The following is a 23,075-nucleotide window of genomic DNA, read 5'->3' on the forward strand; positions in this document are numbered from 1 at the left end:
TGGTTTTGGATGTTTTAAGCTTCAGATGCCTTTTAGATACAGAGCAGATCAGTGCAGGCGTCCAGAGTTCATGGGAGCTGTCCGGAGTTGAGATATGGATGTGGGAGCCGGCAGCGTGCAGTTTGGTTGCGATCACAAGGGAGTGAGTAAAATTTAGAGAAAAGGTCTGAGGGCTGGACCCTGGGGCACACAGTGTTTGTGCACTTTTCTGTGTCTATTTTATATTTCACAGGAAAAGATTAAATGTGAATGTGGGGGGAAGAGAGGGAGAGGAAAAAGCGGGGAGGGAGGGGCAGGGAGGGAGAGGAGAAGGAAAATGAACACTTTTCCCCTTTGTTAAAGATCTAAAAAAAAAACCAAAAAACAAAACAAAACAAAAAAACAACCACACAATTTGGGGGCAGAATTTCAGGCTAGAGCAGGGGTGGGCAAACTTTTTGACTCGAGGGCCACAATGGGTTCTTAAACTGGACGGAGGGCCGGAACAAAAGCATGGATGGAGTGTTTGTGTGAACTAATATAAATTCAAAGTAAACATCATTACATAAAAGGGTACGGTCTTTTCTTTTTTTAGTTTTATTCATTTCAAACGGGCCGGATCCGGCCCGCGGGCTGTAGTTTGCCCACGGCTGGGCTAGAGCACAGTCCACACATTGAACTTCACAGGGCACTTTAAAAACCAGGATCAAAGGAGACCTGCATTTACAATTGCAGAGGCCTGCTGGGGAGGGGAATCGTGACATTGAATTAGCCTCTACCAAATACCAGGAATTTTACAGGACAGCTCACACTTTCATGTCACCCTCAAAGGCAGATCTCACTGCTATCACTTCACAGCTGTAGAAAGGAAGGCCACAGGAGAGGTGAGAACAGGGGTTCAACAGGACGAAACTGGTGACAGCAGAGGAGGCTGGGAACACCTAGATTTGCTGCTGCTCAAGCGCTGATCCTCTGGACATTGTCTCCCGTGGGAGGCAAGGGAGGAGACTGGGGGAGTGTGAAAGGAAGACAAAAATGCAGAGGGAAATAGAAGAGGAAAACCAGGAAAAATCCCTTTTAATGGAAGAGTATCTCCCCAGGAGGTGCCCAAGGAGCATCAGCAAAATTCTCAGAAGGGACTGAGGCACAAGGACAGGGAAGGGCAGAGATATAAAGAGCCGAGGTAAAGAGCACCCTTACCTTATTTCTCTCCAGAAGTTGCTGCTCCAAGTCCTGTTTTTCCTTCTGTAGCTGCTCTAGGTCCATGGCCCCCACCTCACCATTTGGTATCCCCTCTGCAGGCGGAAGCTGGTATGCAGGCTCACGCACAGCCCTCGACCTTGAGGTTACCTACAGGGTGGGACAGCAAGTTGAGAGCCAGGACAGGGGTCAAGCTAAGCCATAGGTCCATGGGGCTGAGGGTGGGGTTGGGCGGGGGGGGGGGGGGGGGGGGACAGGGACCAGACTCGTTCCAAAGGTGTGGACTGCTGTGCTCTAACTGCCAAGAACCAGACTATGGAGAGCCCAGCCAACGCCTTCCAGAGGGACAATCCACTTTCCACACAGCGAGTCTGCCTGAAGGAAAGGGCCGTAACACCTGATCGCTGACAGGCTCCTCAAGACTCACAACCTCCAAGTCAGTTAAGCAGCCCCACCTTAAAGAAAGCTAAGGCATCCCCAGGCCAGTGAACCCAGCAGGCTTCCTTGTATCTGCCCATTGCCGCCTCCTACTGGCAGACTGCAGCGCTGCCCTGTGGTTTGCTGCCATACACCATGGCCGGGCGGGCTGGCATGGGACTTACCTGGAGCTCGCTGACTGAGAGGGCCAACCCCTGTTCCTGGCCTGGCAGCCTCAGCAGGTCCTCCCGCCCAGCGGCTGCTTCGGGTTCCTCTGCCCTTAGGTTTCTCAGGGCCTGCAGCTCACTGCGCAGCTGGTGTGCCTGCAGCAGGGCAGCATCATGACCTAGGCCGGGCAGAGGAGGGTGAGCCCAGTGACCATGCTACTTCATGCCTGGGCCACCTCAGGGTGGGGGTGCTGGGCGGGAACAGGGCAGGCCCCTCACCTTTCTTCAGCTGGAGAATCTCCTGGTCTTTCTGGAGAATCGCAGCCGTGCTTTCCTGCAGACTCTGCTCCTTCTCCTCTACTATGGATGTCAGGTTCGCAGCCTTGGAGGAAAACCACGCTGAGAGAGGCTGGCAGCAGTGGCTCCATCTCCTCCAAGGATTCTCTCCCTTTCCACTCCCCAGGCCTCCAGGGATCCCTCCCTGAAGTCCACAGCCTAGAACATGCCCCAAGCTCACCTTTGCTCAGAATCATGCACACACCAATTCTCCTCGGCAGGGGCCCTGCAGATGGGCACTCGCCCTCACTGCCTCTCTGGCCTGCACTGGCCACCCAGAGAAGTGGCCATTTTGCTCAGCCTTCCAACAAGCTGCTTTTAAGCGTAACTTCTAGGTCCCCTGTGCCTGTGACATGCCTGGCATTTCCTATACACGACCTCATTATGATACCCTGGAAGGTGCGATCATCCTAGCTCAGCCGTGGGCAAACAATGGCCCGCGGGCCGGATCCGGCCCGTTTGAAATGAATAAAAGTAAAAAAAAAAAAAAGACCGTGCCCTTTTATGTAATGATGTTTACTTTGAATTTATATTAGTTCACACAAACACTCCATCCATGCTTTTGTTCCGGCCTCCGGTCCAGTTTAAGAACCCATTGTGGCCCTTGAGTCAAAAAGTTTGCCCACCCCTGGGCTAGAGTCATTTCAAAAGCAACTCTGAGACTTTATGAACTTACCCAAGGCCTAGAGCCAACTCACTAGGAGGTCTGGGGCTGATGCTGACTTTGTCTTCAAAGGAGGTTCTTTCCACCCTCCCTTCTGAGAGCTTACAGAATTAATGCCCTGTAGGTACCTGGGCACGGGCCCTTCCGGGTGATGTTTATAACAATAACTGACCATCACAAATCCAAAGGCCATCCTGTGGGGTGAAGGTTTCTTTGTAACACTTTCCTCCTACTTTTCTAGAGACTTCCAGGGAATCACACAGCTGCCAGCATTCCTGAGACCTGGGCCACGCCCTGCCCTGGACAGATGGGGAGGTAGGCTGTTCCTGCCTGGACTGAAGTGAAGGCATGACTCTTCAGCTTACCTGTTGCTGAAACTCTTCCCTCTGCTTCCGCACCTCCTCCAGGGCTTGAGCCATTGCCACACTCACAATTTCTCTTTGGCTCCATTCTTCCTATAATTCAGAAAATGGGTCGGAGTTTGAGGCCAATAACTCAGCACATATTTTTTTAGCTCTTACTTCACATGAAGCCCACAGAGGGAGTATTGTCTTGCAGGGCTAGACTAACATTGTTCCTGCTTCCCAAGGTTCCCAGGCTGCCCTCTCACTGCAGTGCCTTCTGTGTCCCTCTGAGAACTGCCCTGGGGACAACCCAGCAGCCTCTCTGGAAACTTGCACCACATGAGCACAGCAGCCAGCCCCAGGCCAAGGCTGTGGGACCTAGAATTAGAAGAGCTGGTCTAGTGAAATTAACACAGAACAAGAAGAGAGACTCGGGCTCGTGTGAATGGTGTAGTGCACTGGAACAATTCGGTCACAGAAAAAATAAACAATTATTGAATTTTAATAGGGCAAAATGTCACAGGTTCACCAAACCTACCCATTTTACTGGAAAGAAAAACGAGGCTCTAAGAGGTTAAGAAAGCTGCTCAAGCCAGCACCTGTCTGAGCTCAGAGCCAAGCCTTTGGATGCTACACTCCAGCACCCAGACTTACTTCTGCCCCGAGCAAGGCTACCTCACTGGCCTTTCCTCAGAGTGCAGGGATTATCTCCTGACAGACACATCAGTCCTCTTCCCTGAGACATGCCATGCTCACCCATCAACCCCCAGATAAATACTATGACTTCTCAGTTGCCCACATTACTGGTCAAAGATGTCTGCTGTTTCTATCTACCTAGAATCAGCCCCCTTTATTTAGATAAGAGCCTCGTTGTTATTCTCCACTCCCAACCCAGCAATTCTGTATGGTTCTGGCTAATAATGATGCCCCCACTTTGTGGCTACAAGGTAAGCATGTGGTTCAGGTCTGGCCAATCACAGTACCTCATTCCCTTGGCCAAATCAATCTGTTCACAGATGAATCAATCAGAATCGCTTTTTATATCCGAATCCTTTTTATATTAAGGTGAAGCTGGGGAGAGGCCCTCTTGGCCCTGTGGTTGCTAAGCTGGAATGTTACCAGCTTGGAGTGGCTGTGGTGATATTTCCTGATCTGTAGGATGCAGCCTACATCATGGAGAAAAGCAAGGACAAGAGTTGGATGACCCCCAAGGCAAGAGACAGCATGGAATAGGAGAGAAGAACCTGAGGCCCCCAGATTCCAGTCAGACAAGTGTTTCTGGTTCTGTGAGCTACTCAAGTCCTCCTACAAAATCTCCCTTTCCACTCCTGCCAATACAAGTGGGTTAATGGAGGCAGATGACAGTCTTGTGGCCAGTGGCATTCTGGATCCCACTGTGGAGTTGTCGGAATTGACCTTCTGTGAGTCCACTTCTAGTAGTCAAGGAGAATTGGTGCCTGAACTCAAAAGGCTGATGGTGGGACCCTGAACTACCCCTCACTGGGGACGCTCTGTTGATACAGGAGCAAAAGGTCTCAGGCTGGCGGAGCTGTGAAACCCTGCCTGGCCTGTGGGCCCAGGATGGGAGGGGATACCTCATGCCTCTGCAGCAGCCTTTCTGGGGAAGTTCAGGAGACGCTAGGATTGCTATGTCTAAGAGGACAGGGCGCAGACGATGCAGGCTGTAAGCGAGAAGACAGGGAAGCAGGGATTCAGCACCTCCATGCCAGGAACTGCACTGAGCACTTTCCAGCCATGGTCACACTTAATCCTCAGAGTGATCCTCTGGAGGTCACAGGTTTAAACAAAAAAAACCCCAAAACTGAATTCCCCCAAGAATCGGCTAGTGTAGGGATAGGCTGGCACACAGAACTGAGTCAACGTGGCTCTAAACCTGTGCTGTTGCCACAGACACTTGCGCCTCAGGACCACGGATTGGCGGCTGACTGGCACAGCTCGGGTTTGCTGAGGCGCCACCACGCCACCACATGTGCAGCTCTCTGCCCCTGGGAATGACTTCAGAGAGGCTCAGGGGACAGCTGTTTTGAAAAATACAATTCCACATATGTATGCACCTAAAAAGAGTGCTTCAAAGAACTTGAAGCAAAGATTGACAGAAGTAAAAGGAGCAAGAGACAAATGCATGATCACAGTGGAAGATTTAGCACACCCCTCTCAGTACTAATGGAACAAGCAGACAAAAAAAAAAAAAAAAAAAGAACAGATTTGAACAATACTACCAACTTGATCTAATTAGCACTTACAGAATATTCTCCCTAACAGTAGTAGAAATATATTCTTTTCAAGTGCACTGAAATATTTACCAAGATAGACTATAGGCTGCATCTTAAAACAAGTCTAAAAAATATCAGGATGAAATCAGTTAGGGTATTATCTGACCATAATGGTATTAAACTAGAAATCCAAGACGTTGAGAAAATTCCCCAAATATCTGGAAATTAACCACACTTCTAAACAGCCCATGCGCTGGCTTTTAAGATACTGCTCTCAGCCCACATCCGCCCTTCTCTATTCTGCTTTGTGATGCTGCACCTGGGACTCTGCAAACCACTTTTTGTGCATCCAGCTGGCTCCATATTAATCTCTGCCAACAGGGGGAAGCTGGAGGGAGACTGTAAGGCAGGAGGAGGGAGAAAAAGGCTTGCTCCTTCCCTCAGCTTCGTTTCCAAAACTTGGGGCTGAATTCATTCACTGCCCTACCCCCCAACACACACACGCGCCAGTGTACAGCATCCCCCACCCGGAGGACTGAGTCAGACCTGTGGGGTTCCTCATCTTAATTCCTAAATTTAATAATTCCAACTTCTTCCCTTAATTCCCTTAGTCCTGGGTTGGAAGCTGCTTCCTTCAGTTGCTACCTTTGAGATATCTCTTAACTGTTTCAGTGCTGGATTAAAAACTTTACATTAGAACGTAAACTCTCATTCAAATAACTGGGGCGGTTCCTCTCTGCTGACTGGACCATGAGACATACCATTGGTCAGATTTACTGTTTCTTCTCATATACATATTTGCAATAATCATTGTTCTTCATTCTTTCTTACCTCCTCACATCTTCCGTACGTCCATCTAGAATTTCTTTCACCTGAAGGTGCTCTTTAGTACTTCCTTAGGTGCAAGTCTGTTGGTGACTAATTCTTTGTTTTTGTTTTATTGGTTTTCTTTAGTTCTACCACCATGCTGTGTCAGCGTATGGATTTTAAAATTTATCCTGTTTGGATAGAATGGTTCTTACATCTGTACCTGTGACTTACAGCTTTCATCAGTTTGGAAAATTCTCAGCCATTAGCTCTTCAATAATGGCTCCCGACTTCTTTGTTTCATTGCCTTCCAGGCCCCTAATAACACATGCTAGAACACCTCCTGTGTGTCTTTTACCATTTCTTTTTGTGTTTCATTCTGTCCTTTCTTTTCACTAATTCTCTCATTAGTTCTAATCTATTAAACTCATTCGTTGTTTTTTAAAACAGCTTTATTGAAGTATAACTGATGAATAAAATATATTTAAAGTGTGCAATATGAAGAATTATGGTGAAAGCATCACCACAGTAAAAATAGTGAAAATATCCGTCACCTCAAATGTTTCCTCATGCCCTTTTATAATTGACTGCATTAGTGTCAGCTATTGCATTTTTCAGTTCTAAAATTCTAATCTCATTTATTTTCGAAATTGCTGTCTTTATTAATAATAAACGTTTCCAAATCTCTGAAATTTTGTCTTTTATGACAAAATTTATGAGCATGGTAATGTCTGAGCCTCCTCGCAGGTCTTCCTGCTTCTGCACTTGCTTCCTTACAAACCATTCTCCAGAGTTAGAGTTAACCTTTTAAAACAAAACTCACATCTCTTCTCTGCTCAGAGCTTCATGGCTTCCCTGCCCACTTCTCCCCTGCTGTCCCCCGCCCACCGAGCAGCACCCACACCCACCTTTATGCTGTTCTCTAAATAAAATAAGCTTTTTTCTGCCTCAGTGCCTTTCTATTTGCTATTTCTTCTGTCTGGAATATTCCTTCCCCAAACATTGACATTGCTGGCCCCTTCTCATTATTCAGAGCTTTTGCTCAAATATCACTGAGGCTGCCCAGGCCTCCATAGCTAAAGCCCTCTCCTCCCTGCTCTGTCCTTCCCCCTGCTTTCTTTTCTTCAGAGCATTTATAACTATTTATCACTTGTTTACTGTTTCTAGTTACAAGCTCCACCAGGGGGCGGAGAGGGTGTGTGTGTTCGTCTTACTCATTGCCACATCCCAGCACCTACAATGGTGCCCACAGGTACTCAAATGTTTGATGAAGGAATGCATAAAAAAATCAACCCCAAAGTGCAGGCCTCCAGAGACAGCTCTACTGCAACAGCACCTACAGAACTTAGCAGATCCTGTTCCTGAAAGCTGACCTCGTGCAGGCCCTCAGCTATGGGTGTTCTCAGAGAAGACCTTGGCCAAGGGATCCACAACATCTTTGGGTCATGACCAAGCTGGGCAAGTACTGCAGTGACCCGTCATCCGCTACAGAAAGGGACGGGAGCCTGGAGGCCTCTAACAAAGTGGCGGAGTCTCTCTCCTCCTCATCCAGTTATGTCCAGGAAATGAAGGGTCAGCATCTAAAAAAGCACCATGTTCTCAGAAGGGGGAGGGTAGCAATCCAGCAGACCGTTTCCTCATTTAGGTACATGGTGCCCAATGCAAACCAACCAGTCCCGTGACCTTCTGAAGCCTTGCTCTGCTAGTCTCACTGGAAGTCACAAGCAGTGGTGCGCTGACAGTGGTTTTCCAGGCAGCTACTGATGACACAGAGGAAGGGCTGGGCCTTGTGGTGGAGTGAAAATCAGACCAGCACCACCTCTCAATAACTATGGAACTTGGAGCCTCAAAGGCAGCTGAAAAGTGAGGGTAATTCTTCCTACCCTCCAGGATCACTGAGAGGACTTAGTGAGGTGACAATTGCTAGCAAATGCCTAACAGAACTACTGAACAAATGCTAGTTCCACTGCTTCTCCAGGTGAAAGGCATGCTGCTCGTGAGCTAAATACCTTTAGCTTCTTCAGTTCAAGTTGGTGATGTTGTAAAGAACGTTCACACTCATTCTTGCTTTCTTTAAGGAGTGCATTTTCTTGTTCCAGATCCCTCTGCAAAGTGAGAAAAGCATAGATAGAAAGAAAAGGTCTTTACCATATTTCCCCTGGACACAGTCCTATCTCTTTGACAGGGATCCTTTAAAAATGCCCCCTCCCCTTTTTGGGAGATGAGAATGGGGTGGGGCAGAAAACTCCTCACAAGAAAGAGGCACTTGATTCTGAAGATCTGGAACAGGGGGAGGGGCCAGAGAAAGTAGAAGCCACTAGGGAAGAATATAAATTTTACAAGGATTGGGAAGAAGCTGATGGGACTGGTCAGGGAGTCCCTGTGCAGCACTAGAAAGTGTCTAGTTGGAAAGATAAAAACTGCTCCCAAATGTGATTCCCTAGTTCAGAGTAGGGCTGGTCTTCCTGTGAACCTGGTGCTGAGCAGCACAACCTCACTCCTTCCTTTACTCACCACCTGACGCTCTGCAGCCGTCTGGTCAGCTGCCCGAGCCGTCTCGAGGGCAGCAAGCTGGGCCTCCAGAGCGTGGACGTGCTCCGTGCACTGCTGCTGCAGAGCCAGCACCTGCCGCTGTGCACGGCTGCTCTCCTGGTTTGCGGTGGCCTGTGGGGGTACCAGAGGATAGATATTTGCAAGGACAATGGGGGCCTTATTCTGTTTCTCGGTGACCCATAATGGGTGTCCTATACAAACAACTCTCCTTTCTGACCTTCTCCAGTCTGGGTGCTGCCAGGGTCTCCACCTGCAGGCTCAGCCTATTTCCCCAGGCCCTGGTCTGCTCAGCAGCTGGCATCTGGGATGGGTCTTGGTGCTGGGGGGACAGCTCTGCCCTCCCTCGCTGCACTCAGTGCTGCCCTCTGCATATAACCCAGTGATGACTGGGCTTTGGTATGAGAAGGATGCAGCCTGGTCTTTCTGAGCCTGCTTCCTCTAGAGCAGTGGTTCTCAACCTTCCTAATGCCCCGACCCTTTAATACGGTTCCTCATGTTGTGGTGACCCCCAACCATAAAATTATTTTTGTTGCTACTTCATAACTGTAATTTTGCTACTGTTATGAATCGTCATGTAAACATCTGATATGCAGGATGTATTTTCACTGTTACAAATTGAACATCATTAAAGCATAGTGATTAATCACAAAAACAATATGTAATTATATATGTGTTTTCCAATGGTCTTAGGCGACCCCCGTGAAAGGGTCGTTCGACCCCCAAAGAGGTCGCAACCCACAGGTTGAGAACCACTGCTCTGGAGCAAGCATGTCAAACTCGCTGCCTACAACGAATACTTTTGCGGCCCAGTCAATATAATGGTATGTAAGAAACATTTTAATAAAAATTTCATAACTTAATTTTTACAATATCCTGTTATACATAATTATTAATAATGAGCTACAACGTTCGCTAATGACTGATTACTATAATTGTGTTGCATTCATTTCCCTTAACGCGCCTTATGCGCAGGCATACCATTTCTCTCCACTAATACTAGCAGCAAATATTTTAGCAGCCGATTGCCACATCATTAGTCTTGTACTGACTTGTTTGGTGTGAGCAACAGAAAATATTTCGCTTTCGGAGAACAAGAAAAATAGGTTGATTTGCATTACGCTTATTAATTTGTGCAGTTATTCAGTGTCTGGTAAGTTAATGTTCAAGAGAAAATATTAATTTTTATTAAAATGTTCTATTATTTTGGCCCTTTGTATTCAGCATGTCTCTATCGAAATAAACCTACGTTTCTATGAAAATTGAAGCTTTTGTTTTTTTATGGCCCACATAAACTTAAACTTTATTTGGCCTGTGTTAGCCTTTGAGTTTGACATGCTTGCTAGAGAATGAGGATAACAGTGCATACCTCTTAGGTCTGTTGCAAGAACTAAATGAAAACATGTGCAGAGCTGAAACCGGTTTGGCTCTGTGGATAGAGCGTTGGCCTGCGGACTGAAAGGTCCCAGGTTCGATTCCGGTCAAGGGCATGTACCTGGGTTGTGGGCATATCCCCTGTAGGACATGTGCAGGAGGCAGCTGATCGATGTTTCTCTCTCATCGATGTTTCTAACTCTCTATCTCTCTCCCTTCCTCTCTGTAAAAAATCAATAAAATATATTTTTTTTTAAAAAGAAAACATGTGCAGAGTACTTAGCACAGTGTCTGGGACAGGGTAACCATGCAACGAATGCCACTTTTATTTCTCTAGTTGCTAACTCAACACCTCTCCTGAGGCTGCAACAATTGGTCAATCCCTCGCCATCCTCTTCCCAAAGCTTGGACCTGTTCTCCACAGCCCTGGCTGCAAGCTGAGGTTTGACTGCCAGTGGAGTTACCACCTGTAATAGTCCCACAACTAGGCTGGGCCCTCCAGCCAGCTGTCAGGTGGGAATTAGCCAGTCCCTGCCTCTCTGGGTAACTCAGAGTCTCCAGCAGGCCTGACTCCTTCTACCTGCAGCTGCCCACACCCAGCACAAGTGTATATGAAGTCAGGCCCAGGTACCATTCCAGAAGTTGGGGTATCTGCAAAGGCATAAGGGAAGGCATCGAGGGCCTAGACCACAGCAGCACAATAGCTACTTACAAGCTCCTGAATCTGAGATTCCTGAGCGGCCACGGCGTCTCTGCTCTGTTTCAGCTTCTCCTCAGAGGCCTGCAGGCTCTGCTCTAGTTCTTTCACCTTAGTGGAAACAGAAGCATTCTTTTTGTTGTTGTTGTTAGTCCTCACCTGAGGATATGTTTCCATTAATTTTTAGAGAGAGTTGAAGGGAGAGGGAGAGACAGAGAAACATCAATGCAAGAGAAACACATCTATTGGTTGCCTCCCACATGTGCCCCAACTGGGGCCAGGGAACAAGCCTGCAAGCGAGGTATATGTCCCTGACTGGAATTGAAACCAGGATCCTTCAGTCCACGGGTCAGTGCTCTATCCACTGAACCAAAATGGCTAAGGCCAGAAGCATTCTTTTGCTGGTGTGGCTCAGTTGGTTGGAGCATCGTCCCATGGACTGGAAGGTTGTGGGTTCGCTTCCCAGTCAGGGCCCGTACGAGAGGTAACCAATTAGTGGGTATAGCTCTCTCACATCCATGTTTCTCTCTTCCTCCCTCTCCGAAATAAATTACAAAAAGACAATCTAAAAGTAAAAAGTTTCCTCGTCTAAAAAAAAAAGCTGAGAGTAACAATAAATGGCTTTAAAAGCCAAGTTAATGTAAGTCAGAAATCAGGTACATAATTGAAAATTTTATAGGAAAAACATACCCATAAGTCTACTACTATAAAACACTATCATCCTAATATCTTTTTTCCAGTCTACTTCTATGACTTTTTAAAATAATTTTGTATACAATCCTAGTAAAACTGTATTTTTCCTCCTCACTCAGGTTTTCTTCTGTGTTTCTACATGGTCTGCAGACCTTAGATTATTTTCTCAAAGGATGTTTTGGAATTTCCTGCACTGCTGCCTCCTGTGTTGGCACTTGGGTCGTTTCCCATTTTCCCATCCAAAATTGTACAGCAGTTAAAATATTTATGCAAATGTTTTGACCTGGTTTGAATCACTTTCTTAGGACAGATTCCCAGAAGTAGGATTACTGTTATGACACAATTTTGGTTTCCTTCATTCACTAAATATCGACCAAGTCTGACTAGGACGTACCTGGCCCTGCACTAGGCTGGCCCAATGGAGAGATGATGACATACTGTCCAGCACTTAGCTAGACCTAATCTCCAATGGGGAATTTTTATCTGACTCAAGCTATCGCTGCCATTTTCTCTTGTTTGTGGAATAAACTCTGCCCTTGGGGAACTTTATTATTAAAACAAGCACAAGAAGGTGGCAGCTCTGTCAAGGACAAGTGCCCAATGAGAAGAGAATGTTTTTAGGTTTCATGGTTCCTCAGATACATCCACATTACATGACTTCACTAAAACTACCGATATGAAGTGTGAGTACTTCCACAGAGGAGACCAGGGATGTTACTTGTCCATAGTCATAAATGTTACTAGTGACAGAGCCAGCACTGAAACCTAGCTTTTTAAACTCCTTTCAGAAACTATCTACTCAAGTCCCAGTTAAGAGACACAACTCAAGAAAGATTTCAGATCCTCAAAGGTTAAACAGAGTTACCATATGTCCAGGCAAGTCCACTCCTAGGTATACACCTCAGAGAAGTGAGAGTGTGAACCACACAAAAACCTTGTTCATGAAGCCACACTAATGTTCAAGTAGCATTTTCCACAAGAGCCAAAAGATGGAAACAACCCAAATGTCCATTGACAAATGAATAAAGAAAATATGGTACATCCATACAATGGAAGAAAAGCCTTAAAAGGGCTTATTCAACCTTAAAAAGGAATGAAATTCTGACACACAGATAAACCTTGAGGACATTATGCTAAGTGAAATAAGTCAGATACTAAAGGACAAATAGTGTATTATTTCACTAAGGTGAGGTACCTAGATTCAAAAAATTCAGAGACAGAAAGTGGATCTATGTTTGCCAGGGGGCTGGGGAGAGGAGAGAATGGGGAATTATTGTTTCAATAGGTAGCGAGTTTCAGTCTAAGAAGATGAAAAAGATCTGGAGATGGATGGTGGTGATGATGGCTGCACAACAATGGGCATGTACAATATATATCTAGAAATGGTTAAAATGATACATTTTATATTATGTATATTTTAACACCACAACAAAAAATGGATATATATACAGAAATAAAACTGCCCTGGCCAGGTAGCTCAGTTGGCTAAAGCATCATCCAAATATGCCAAAGTTGCAGGTTTGATCCTCCGTCAAAGCACATACAAGAATCAACCTGGGGGGTAGGGGAGGCCAGGGGATTGTCAAGGGCGGGGAGGAAAAAAAAGGAGACATATGTAATACTCTTTGTAACACTTTAAGCAATAAAACAATAAAAAAAAAACCCAAAAAGACAAAAAACCAAACATAAAAAAAAAAAAATCAACCAATGAGTGCATAAGTGGGGAACAAATCGATGTTTCTCTCTAAAAAAAACCCAAACCAAAACAAAACAAAAAAAAAACCTCAATTAAAAATTAAATAAATAAATAAATGGAATTATAATAAAACAAACAAAACTGTATTTAGAGAAAAATATACCTTAAAATATGTTTATCAAGAAATAAGATTGCCGAAACCAGTTTGGCTCAGTGGATAGAGCGTCGGCCTGCGGACTGAGGGGTCCCGGGTTCGATTCCGGTCAAGGGCATGTGCCTGGGTTGCGGGTACATCCCCAGTGGGAGATGTGCAGGAGGCGGCTGATTGATGTTTCTCTCCCATCGATGTTTCTAACTCTCTATCTCTTTCCCTTCCTCTCTGTAAAAAATCAATAAAATATATTAAAAAAAAAAAAGAAATAAGATTTACAAAATGAGCTAAATTGCTATGGTTTGAAAGTCTGTGTCCCCTCTCCCAAATTCATATGCTGAGATCATGATGTGGGGCCTTTGGGATGTGCTTAGGTCATAAGGGTAGAGCCCTTGAGAATGGGATTAGGGCAATCATTAAGGAGGCCCCACAAAGATCCTCTGCCCCTCCCACCACTTCATACTCCTTAATCTGGCAAAAAAGAAAAAAAAAAAAACAAAGAAAAAGAAAATGCTGAGAAATGCCTGTAAAAGCCTTCAGATACAGGAAACCCCGGGCATGCTGGGGGACTAGAGACAGGAGCAGCCCTGCTGGGAACATCCTTACCCTATTTAGTCACATTAGGTCATATGCATTCTCTCTCCTCTTTAAGGTGACAGGGATAAGGATGTTCACTGCAGTGTAATCTGTGGTCACAGGAAGAAGGCAACCTGTATGTCTATCATCTAGTAGATAACCACAAAGTAGAGTAGGTAAGTACAGTGATGTGGACACAGACAGAAGATGGAGCAGTTGAAGCTATGAGAGAAGACTGCATAGCTGCATAGCTATATCATTTACATAAATTAGCACATAAAACAATGCCACACGTTTTAGGATAACCCAACAATAGAAGGATTTCTATTAACCATGTCAGAATGGTTTCCTTTGGGAGGCAGAGAAATGGGGAGAAAAGAGAACAAACAAACAAGAAGACAACTTTGTGTGGAACAATGACGATAATGTGGCAAGAATGAAGAAAATGCCTAACTCAACTCAATAATAAGTAAGAGCCAAAAAACAGTCCCTTCAAAAGAAAACCTCTGACCCAAGGGAATTCTCAGCCACAACCAAGTCATCAAACCAGATTACCACCCAGACACTGCGATCACTGGCAGTGAGGTCAATACCCGAGTCTCCAGGATGTCAATGGCCTTGGCCTGGCTGCTTCTGGCTGCCAAGAGCTGCTGTCTGGTATCCTCCAAATTCTGCTCAGCAACTGTTTTCTGTAAGTGGAAGAAGAGTAAAAGAAAATAGTCACTTCTTCATTGAATAAATATTTACTGATATCCACAACATAACTATGATTTGTGTAAGTCTCAAGGGACACAAATACATTAAGATAAAATTCACATATCATTAAGTAAACACAGATAAATTTCACACAGTCCTTTGACCTTGTGGCTAGGGCAAAACAATTATATAATAGAATGCAATAGTGCCCATAAGAAGGAGTACAGAGCAGGATATGCTCATGGCCTCAGGGAAATGGGAGGCTTGACCTTGGAAGCTACAACATGCTAAAAGATAAAGTGATGGTGGGCTCAAGTCAAGAAACAAGACTAGAAAGTGAGGCAATGGGCAAGATCATGAGAAGCTTTTTATGCTGCAGAAAGGAGGTTGAATTTAATTCTGAAGGCAATATTTTTCAAAGTGGAGTTGTCTAAGCATTGGCATTAAAACTTACTTGGGGGGTGTTAAACTTGAGGCTTTACTCCAGGACTATTACTCCAGAAATCAGAATTTCCAATGGTAGGGCCAGAGATATATACTTTAAACAAATTCCCCAAGTAGCTATTATGCACACTAAACATTATAATAATGATGGTGGCACAATAATGATTATTATACTAACCGGAAGCCTGGTACACAGATTCATGCACCAGTGGGGTCCCTTGGCCTGGCCTGCGCCCTCTCACAATCCAGGACCCCTCAGGGAATGTCAGACTGCCCAATCCCCGAAGGCCAGGCCAAGGGACCACACCAGTACATGAATCAGTGCACGGGGCCTCTAGTATGCATATAAGATCTTTGGTTAATCTCTTCCCGTCCTCTCCCCTCCCCGACTTCCCTCTGAGATTCATCAGTCTGTTCTGTTTCCATGCCTGTGCATTGAGCGTCTGCCCCCTGGTGGTCAGTGCAAGTCATAGCTACGATCAAAGGGTCGAAAAGTCACTTAGGCTTTTATATACATAGCCTAGAGGCTCAGTGCACGAAATCTGTGCATGAAATTTGTGCACGGGTAGGGTCCCTAGCGGCTGCCAGCTGCTGGCCGGGGCCTCCCTTCCCTGGCTGCTGGCTGGGGCATTCCTTCATTCTGTGCCACCCCCTGGTTGTCAGTGCACATCATAGCAAGCAATCAAACTCCAGGTCGGTCAAACTCCCAAGGAGACACTTTGCATATTAGGCTTTTATATATATAGAAGATAGCTGAATTATATCAAGACCCTACTATGTTCTAAGCTTCATTCTAACCACTTCACATATTGTAACTCATTTCATCCTAATAACAACTCTATGCATTTGGTATAATAATAACCCTATTTTACAGAGGAAAAATAAACACAAAGAGATTACATGGTTAGCTTTAAGTCACAAACCAATAAATAGAATAGGTGAAATACAAACCTAGTCTGGTTCTAGAAATCAATTTACACTCTAGAACCCACATTATACTCACTGTGGATTGTAGGGGAATTGTGTAAGGTCTTTAAGTTTAGGAAGTTTAGTTTGGCAATAACTTTGTTAGAGGATGAAGGAGGAGAGACTGATGCTGGGTAGGCCAGTCTGGAGACTTCTAATATGGACTAGGCTATAGTGGCAGTGGAGATAAAGGTATGTAGTGGAAACTAAAGACAGAAAGTGAGGGTGTAATCTAGGCCCAAGGCCTTGGCTTTGTCACCTTTGTCATGGTGAGGTCAATCACTGGTAAACAAGAGGAAAAGGAGTGAAATATAGGCAATGAACTCAGACCTGATGAGAAAGCAAGTTCACCTACATCACTGACCTGGGCAAAAGGTAAGTCTTCTCAATAGCCTCCTCTCAGCTAAGGAGAGTCCACTTGCTGCCCAAGGCAATTATGCTGAAGCCAAAGGCAGATGGTAACAGATGGTTCCTTGGCCAATGGAAAGTGCAAAAGGGAGGAGAGCAAAGCAATAAGACAAGACAGTCCAGGTGGAGTAAATTCCTAGGTGGGCTGATTGGTGATCAGCATGCTATTTAAATGTTCACAGGCATCTCTGAGTAAAGCTTTCCCTGAGGAAAACATGTCCCACAAAGGTGACATGAAACTCTCTCTGCTATAAGCAGGACCATCAAAAGTTGGAGAGAGTACTCTTCTCACCAAGCTCTTTGCAAACTCACAGGACCTGAAACTCTAGGATTTTATGAAATCTCCTTACCCAAATTGGCTGGCCCAGAGAGAGCTAATTACCTCTTTCAGGAGTTCCTGCACATGTTCTTCTCCTGATAAGTTCTGCTCCAGTCTCTTCTCCAAGGATGTGACTTTCTCCTGCAAATGTGTGATGAGTTTTTCTTTCTCTTGAGTTTCAGCAGTGACCTGCAGGTGAAAACAGAGATTACATTGCACCGTAAATCCGCTCTCCCTCCCTTCTGGTTCCGAGGACCATTGCGTTTCCCGGAAATTCTGTTCTCAACTGCATGCCAGAAGAAAATATTGCCAGAAAATCTTCCCTGAAAATGGGACATAGAAGATACAAAATCAGAACCCAGCACCACTTTGGCATCCAGTTCAGACCTCATGCAGCAGCAAGAAGCAAATGCCTGCCCCAAGCATCCCACAGCCTGGGACAGAGCAATGCTCTTACTCCGTGGAATCTAGCCAGGACCCTGGGAAGATGCTTCTCCTCAAAATATCTCAGTTGTATTGTGATCTACTAGCTAAATGAATGCTTCTCCTCACACTCTCATCAAGCATGTGTTTAATCCTATCAATCTACAGTCCAACAGGACCTACATCTTTATCCCATATGTCAAGTCCAGCAGAGATAATCCCAGGCAAGAAGCTCCCAGCCAGCCTACAATAACCTAGAGCGCCCCTGGAAACATGAGGCTGGATGAAGCAGTGATGATGCCCGTCAGCTGCCTTAAGGCCAAAGACAGAACTTGTAAAACAAATGATGATATTCACCCTGGCTCGCAGCATAAGGACCACAGAGAGTTGCTGTGCATCTCATTCCTTAGCCCCAACCTGGGTCCCCTCCTAGAACTTTACTTACCTTTTTGTTTTTTATTTTTGTTTTTTGTTCTATTTACCTTTTGCAAATCAATGGAAAGCTGCTGAATGAATGCTTGGAGCTCTTGTTCCTTTTGCTCCAGGGCTGTGATCTTATTTTCTGCACTTGTTGTTGAAGCTGTCACAAGATCTCTTCATTGAAAGAAAGCAGACAATGAATAAATTTGGATAACTCATCTAAGAAACTCTCTTCCACAGGAAAAATACAGCTGTTTTCTTTATATGTCAGGGCTGCAAACATTTGCCATGTGAAGATTAAAAAAAACGGAGATTCTCCTTAGCTCTCTCTGAAGCAGAAGCCCAAAGAGAAAAATTCTACCCAGATTTAAACAAGATATTCGGTCTGTGGTTTCTCAATAGCTTACAAACTAAACACACTAAATTTCTCAGCAGAGTTGGAGGGGCTCTGAGCATAGGGAAGGGAACGGAAGGAGAATGAGGATGTGTGTGTGTGTGTTTTGTTTTGTGTGTTTTTTTGGAGGGGTGATCCTGAGCCCTAGGTAGATAAGGACAAGACCAGAAGCCTTGGCCAGAACTGAGATCAGAAAGTATTGCAATGAATAACGGGGAATGGTGGGCAGGTTCTAGCCAGAGCTACACTAACACCGCTTCCCAGGGGCCCCACAGACCAAGCAAGAACCTCTGCTCTTCCAGCGTTGAGCAGTGTCTCTGCAATTCTTCTAGCTTCTGTCTCAAGTCTGAAGACATCTGATTGGAGGTCATCAACTCCTCCTGGGTTCGACTAAGTTCTCTGGTTCGTGCCTCCAACTCTTGCTCCATTTTCCCCAGACTTTCTTCTTTTTTTAAAAGCTGACACAAAGATAAAGTTTCATTGAGCCACTACTAAGAAATATAACTTTAAAAAAAATCTGGACCAATAAGCTAAACTTTCATAACATTTCTGTGAGCTTCTAAGTGGCCTTATATGCCCAGTAGTGAAAAAGAAAGAAAAGAAAATGAAAAAGAACTTTTCCACTTTAATAAATTGAAAAACATGTAATTAATATCAAAGACTACTAGGGTATGTTTGTCAGCACTTAGAGGGTGATGACAAGCAAAATCAGAATAATGAACAATCTATTCAAGCATTTAGCTACTAAAACAAAAATGCGCACCATGTGTTTTACTTTACTTAGTTCCTGCTGCTGGAACCCCTCTAATTCATCCATTTCATCTCTCCTTTGGAAAAGATTCAAACTCTGGTTCTTCATTTCCTGTAACTGAGCTGTCAGAAACCTTTTCTCCTATTTGGAAGAAGATATCAACTCAGGCAACTAAGACATTAAAATCATATTATGTAAGCAGAATTCTTAATAAAAGTCTCTTGTCAGTAGACAAGAAAACATTGATAATAGGAAGCTTTACAGTAATATGATCATTATGGCATTAATTCTTTAAGTTAAAAAATGTTTTAAATGACAGTTGCGAATAAGGGCAATAAGAACAATTGCTTAACACTTTAAAATCTTAAGTTTGATTAACAATTCCAGGTATCCATTTTACATGTTTATTCTCAGTGACAGGCTCAACTGGCTGAATAGCATTAATAACTGGAGTAAGAGATTGAATGCCTTTACAAAACTGGATGCATTTAAGTAGAACAGATTTCAATGAGCAAGTCAACAAAAATTAGACATGACCAATGTCAGCAGATTACAATTTAGTAAACCATAGCTTCTCAAGATGGATTCTCTTAAGGACAAACCCTGCTGTTGCAGTTTCCAATTCTTGATTGAAAAGAAATTAAAACAGTCTATAAAAATAACATTTCCAAAAATCACAGTGGCTTCGAAGACCTAGGTGTCTCTAGTTTTTCCCTGTCTAAAATACTTCCCAATCCCTCCTTTGAATGGAGAGGGGTGAAGAGAGACAATCTCCTTAGTGAACTGAAGGTTTTATTTAGTTCAGTCATATATGGATCCCCCTTTTCCATAATTTTAAAAGACAAAAAAATAGTCCAATGAGAATTTCAACTGCTACAATCTTAAGTTTCTTATGATAAGAAAACTTTGACCTAATCTATACCACCATGTTTAAGACCATCAATGCCATGCTTAGAACTTTTTTTCTTAAAAAAACAAATTTATATATATATATATATTATAGAGAGAGAGAGAGGAAGGGAAAGGAAGAGAGAAAGAGAAACTCAGATGTGAAAATGAAGCATTCATTCGCTGCCTCCTGCACAACCCCTACTAGGGATCAAGCCCGCAACCTGGGCATGTGCTCTGACCTGGAATCAAACCAGCAGCCTATCAATCTAAGAAATAATTTTTCTACCATGAAGAGTAACTTAGGAGTACTCAATGAAAACAAGGAGTGAATAAAGTAGCAACATATAATTCAGGCTGAGGGTGTTGACTATTGATTATTTTAAATTAAAATGTTTTTCTAATTGTAGGCTTAAAATTTCATCTTATTGTTCATGTTAGGGAGCCAGGAATGCATTACTTAAGCATCTACACAGTGTCAGAAAGCTATGGTGCTGGAATAATCAATTTTCCTCATCTGTGTCTAGCCAAGAAGTTCTCCTATCTGCTCAATGCTGAGCTTGGAGAAATGCACTCCTTTTACTGTCTCCTCCAAGTGTTCCTAATGCTACCACAGTGTCAGTTAGGGCCCCAGCAGGAGACAGATGGCAGATTCAGGTTAGGTATTTTGAGAAGAGTTTAATAAAGGGACTTTTCAAAGCTGTGGGCAGAGTTACAAAATCCAAAAGAGAAAATGTGTTAGTAACAGATGGACATGAAGGGACAAAGGGATGAAGAGGTTACAAGAAACCTAGAGAAAGAAACTTTGTCAAGAGGGTAAACCAAAGATCCAACTAAAGCTGTGACCTTTGGCCATGGGATACAACGAATCCAAAGGTTTCCCACATGGAGAAGGTTGGGGAAATGAACACTCTGACCACACTCTTCCTCCACACATAGTTCTGTTAGTGTCCCCACTGGCGGAACCCAATCAGAAGCAAAAGGGCCATGGAGCCGGACTGGTGCCGGTCCCATCAGCCTTCACGCACGGAGAAAGCTGAGGGGAGGAGAGTGTACTGGGCGGGGTGTGCCCACCAACACGGGTAGGACCTGAGTTTCTCACGTCCCTGTGCAGTCACCCAGAGCCCTGCTTCCAAGAGGTGGCGCTATCAGTGCACTGGGCACCGCAGAAACCATGTTCTAAGTTCCGCAGGAGAGGCCCACAGCCGAAATGAGACAAAATTAAAGATGAACTAACCTTTTCAAGCTGCTCCACTTTCTGTGACCATTCCTAAGGCAAAAGAACAAAAAAAGTACAGTTTCTAGGGAAGAGTATCAATAATATCAAGATTTTCAGAAAACAACCTACCCCACCCCCAAAGCAACCCACCAAACAAACAAAACAACGAATTAAAAAACAAACAAACAAACACATGAAGTTGTCTTAATATTAAGAAAGTCAGACCCTAGCTGGTTTGGCTGTGTATAGAGTATCGGCCTGCAGACCAAAGGGTCCCGGGTTTGATTCCGGTCAAGGGCACATGCCCAGGTTGCGGGATCCTCCCTGGCCAGGGCCTGGTCAGGGTGTGTGTAAGAGGCAACCAACTGATGTGTTTCTCTCACATCGGTGTTTCTCTCTGTCTTTCCCTCTCTCTTCCACTCTTTCTAAAAATCAATGGAAAAATATCCTTGGGTGAGGATTAAAAAAAAAGAAGCAAGCAAGCTAAGAGTCCTAAAAAGAAGAAAATGAACTTTTTATAAAACTTTAGAATACAAATATAAGCCTGCAGATTTTTACTAAGTAGAGCACCCAAACAAAACTATCTGTGCTGCTTGTATGCAGCTTTTCAGCTCACTCCTGACTGGTTTTCCATGATTACTATTATAACTTCTTGGGATGAGTAGCTGGGACCAGCTGAGTTAGTAACTTTGTAATTGATGTTTAGAAATTAATTTACTAAAGGAGAAGGTCTTATTTTCCTTCTCATCTTGATTTTACCAATATGCTTTATGCATCTGGTATAAGTTCATGGAAAAGGAATTATGTCCATTATTCACAAATCACTGAACAGGGGGAAAAATATCCACTGGTACGAAAGGCCATATCCCAAGTGCCTACAATCAGAATCTACCAATTTTAGATTTCTTAATAAACTCATACCATCATAGTTAGCCACTAAGTACAGTATTGGTGAATAATTTTTTTTCTGGTTAGTAATGTCCTAGAAGACAAATACAAACTTTAAAACCAACCAACCAACCAACCACCCCACCTACTGTAGGTAAATTATACATTTTCTGTTTTGTTTTGTTTTTTGTTAATTCTCACCCAAGGAGATACATACACACACACACACACACACACACACACACACACACACACACACACACACATTTTAAATCTTCATCCGAGAATATTTGTCCATTGATTTTTTTTAGAGGTGGAAGGGAGGGAGACGGGGTGCCGGGGTCCAGCCCCAGCAGGTCCAGGGGTCCCCAAAGGTGTGGACGGAGTCGGCGAAGAAGGAAGGACACGGAGACAGTGTTCAGTTGATCAGCAGCCTAGCCAGGATTTCTAGCCCGGATCTCCAGCCAAGTTCTGGTCTGGATCTCCAGAGAGGTTCTGGTTAGGATCTCCAGCCAGGTTCTGTCCAGGTTCTCCAGCCAGGTTCAGTCACCAGGTTCTAGTCAGGTTCTCTTGCCAATTTCTGTAGTCAGGTTCAGTCCAGGATCTTTTGCCATGTTCTCTCCAGCGAAGTTCTTCTGTCTGTAGGTTCTGTGTAGGTTCTCTCTTCTAAGTCCTGTCTCCTAAGTTCTGTCTTCTAAATTCTGTCTCTTGCTGTCTTGTTACATCTGTATTTATACCAGTTGATTCAATCCTATCAATCTCTATTCCAAAGGTTAGTGCGTTTCTTATCTCCATTCCAGGGAGTAAAGATTATGTAGCTTAAGCATGATTGTTCGTAGTTAAAGTGATTAATTACCCGCCTGGCACTTAGTTGAGAGGTTTTATTCCCTCCCTAACTTCAGGGGAAAATCCCTACCTGGGGAAACAACCTTTCTCGGAGAGGTGACCTTGGTTAAAACACAGCGCCAAGAAGGTGAGCAAACATATTAAGAACAGTATGCCATATATGCCAGGTCCCTTGAAACAGCAAGCATGGACCGGCTCCTGGCAACGGGAGAGAGAGCGAGACACATTAATTGGTTGTCTCCCGCACGCCCCTAACTGAGGGTACGCAGGAGGACTGAGTCTGCAACAAAGGTACGTTGCCCTTGACCAAGAAGCGAACCCGAGACCTTTCGGTGTATGGGCCGATGTTCTAGCCACTGAGCAAAACCGGCTAGGGCTATACATTGTTTAAATGCAACATAATAAATTGACCCCCATCTTAAAAAAATCAGGATTATCATTATAATATCTTGGTGCTTATCTTAAATTTAAAATGCCATTGCACAAAATATACAGCATTATTTTCCTTTATTATTATTCATTCAGCAT

At 44.3% G+C, this 23,075-nt stretch overlaps 1 protein-coding gene across 9 annotated transcripts in view; it reads right to left on the reverse strand.

Moving 5' to 3' along the window:
• Positions 1-23,075, reverse strand: part of GOLGA1 (golgin A1) — a 40,661-nt gene that overhangs the window by 7,088 nt on the left and 10,498 nt on the right. For 8 of the 9 annotated variants that reach the window (XR_009447708.1, XM_059657995.1, XM_059657991.1 and 5 more), the window contains 13 exons: positions 20,832-20,864; positions 18,719-18,847; positions 18,244-18,413; positions 17,624-17,735; positions 16,782-16,907; positions 14,479-14,574; positions 10,785-10,880; positions 8,663-8,812; positions 8,158-8,253; positions 3,129-3,218; positions 2,043-2,145; positions 1,782-1,942; positions 1,180-1,329 (listed from right to left, as the gene is read on the reverse strand). Coding sequence is in view for 8 of the 9 variants with exons in the window: in XM_059657995.1 (XP_059513978.1) it covers positions 1,180-1,329; positions 1,782-1,942; positions 2,043-2,145; positions 3,129-3,218; positions 8,158-8,253; positions 8,663-8,812; positions 10,785-10,880; positions 14,479-14,574; positions 16,782-16,907; positions 17,624-17,735; positions 18,244-18,413; positions 18,719-18,847; positions 20,832-20,864 (1,512 nt within the window). In the remaining variant the exon portion in view is untranslated. The remainder of the gene's footprint in view (positions 1-1,179; positions 1,330-1,781; positions 1,943-2,042; positions 2,146-3,128; positions 3,219-8,157; positions 8,254-8,662; positions 8,813-10,784; positions 10,881-14,478; positions 14,575-16,781; positions 16,908-17,623; positions 17,736-18,243; positions 18,414-18,718; positions 18,848-20,831; positions 20,865-23,075) is intronic. The other variant, XM_059657998.1, reaches the window with a different exon arrangement.

This window comes from Myotis daubentonii, chromosome 11 (assembly GCF_963259705.1).
Source record: "Myotis daubentonii chromosome 11, mMyoDau2.1, whole genome shotgun sequence".
In the NCBI taxonomy this organism is placed as follows: domain Eukaryota; kingdom Metazoa; phylum Chordata; class Mammalia; order Chiroptera; family Vespertilionidae; genus Myotis; species Myotis daubentonii.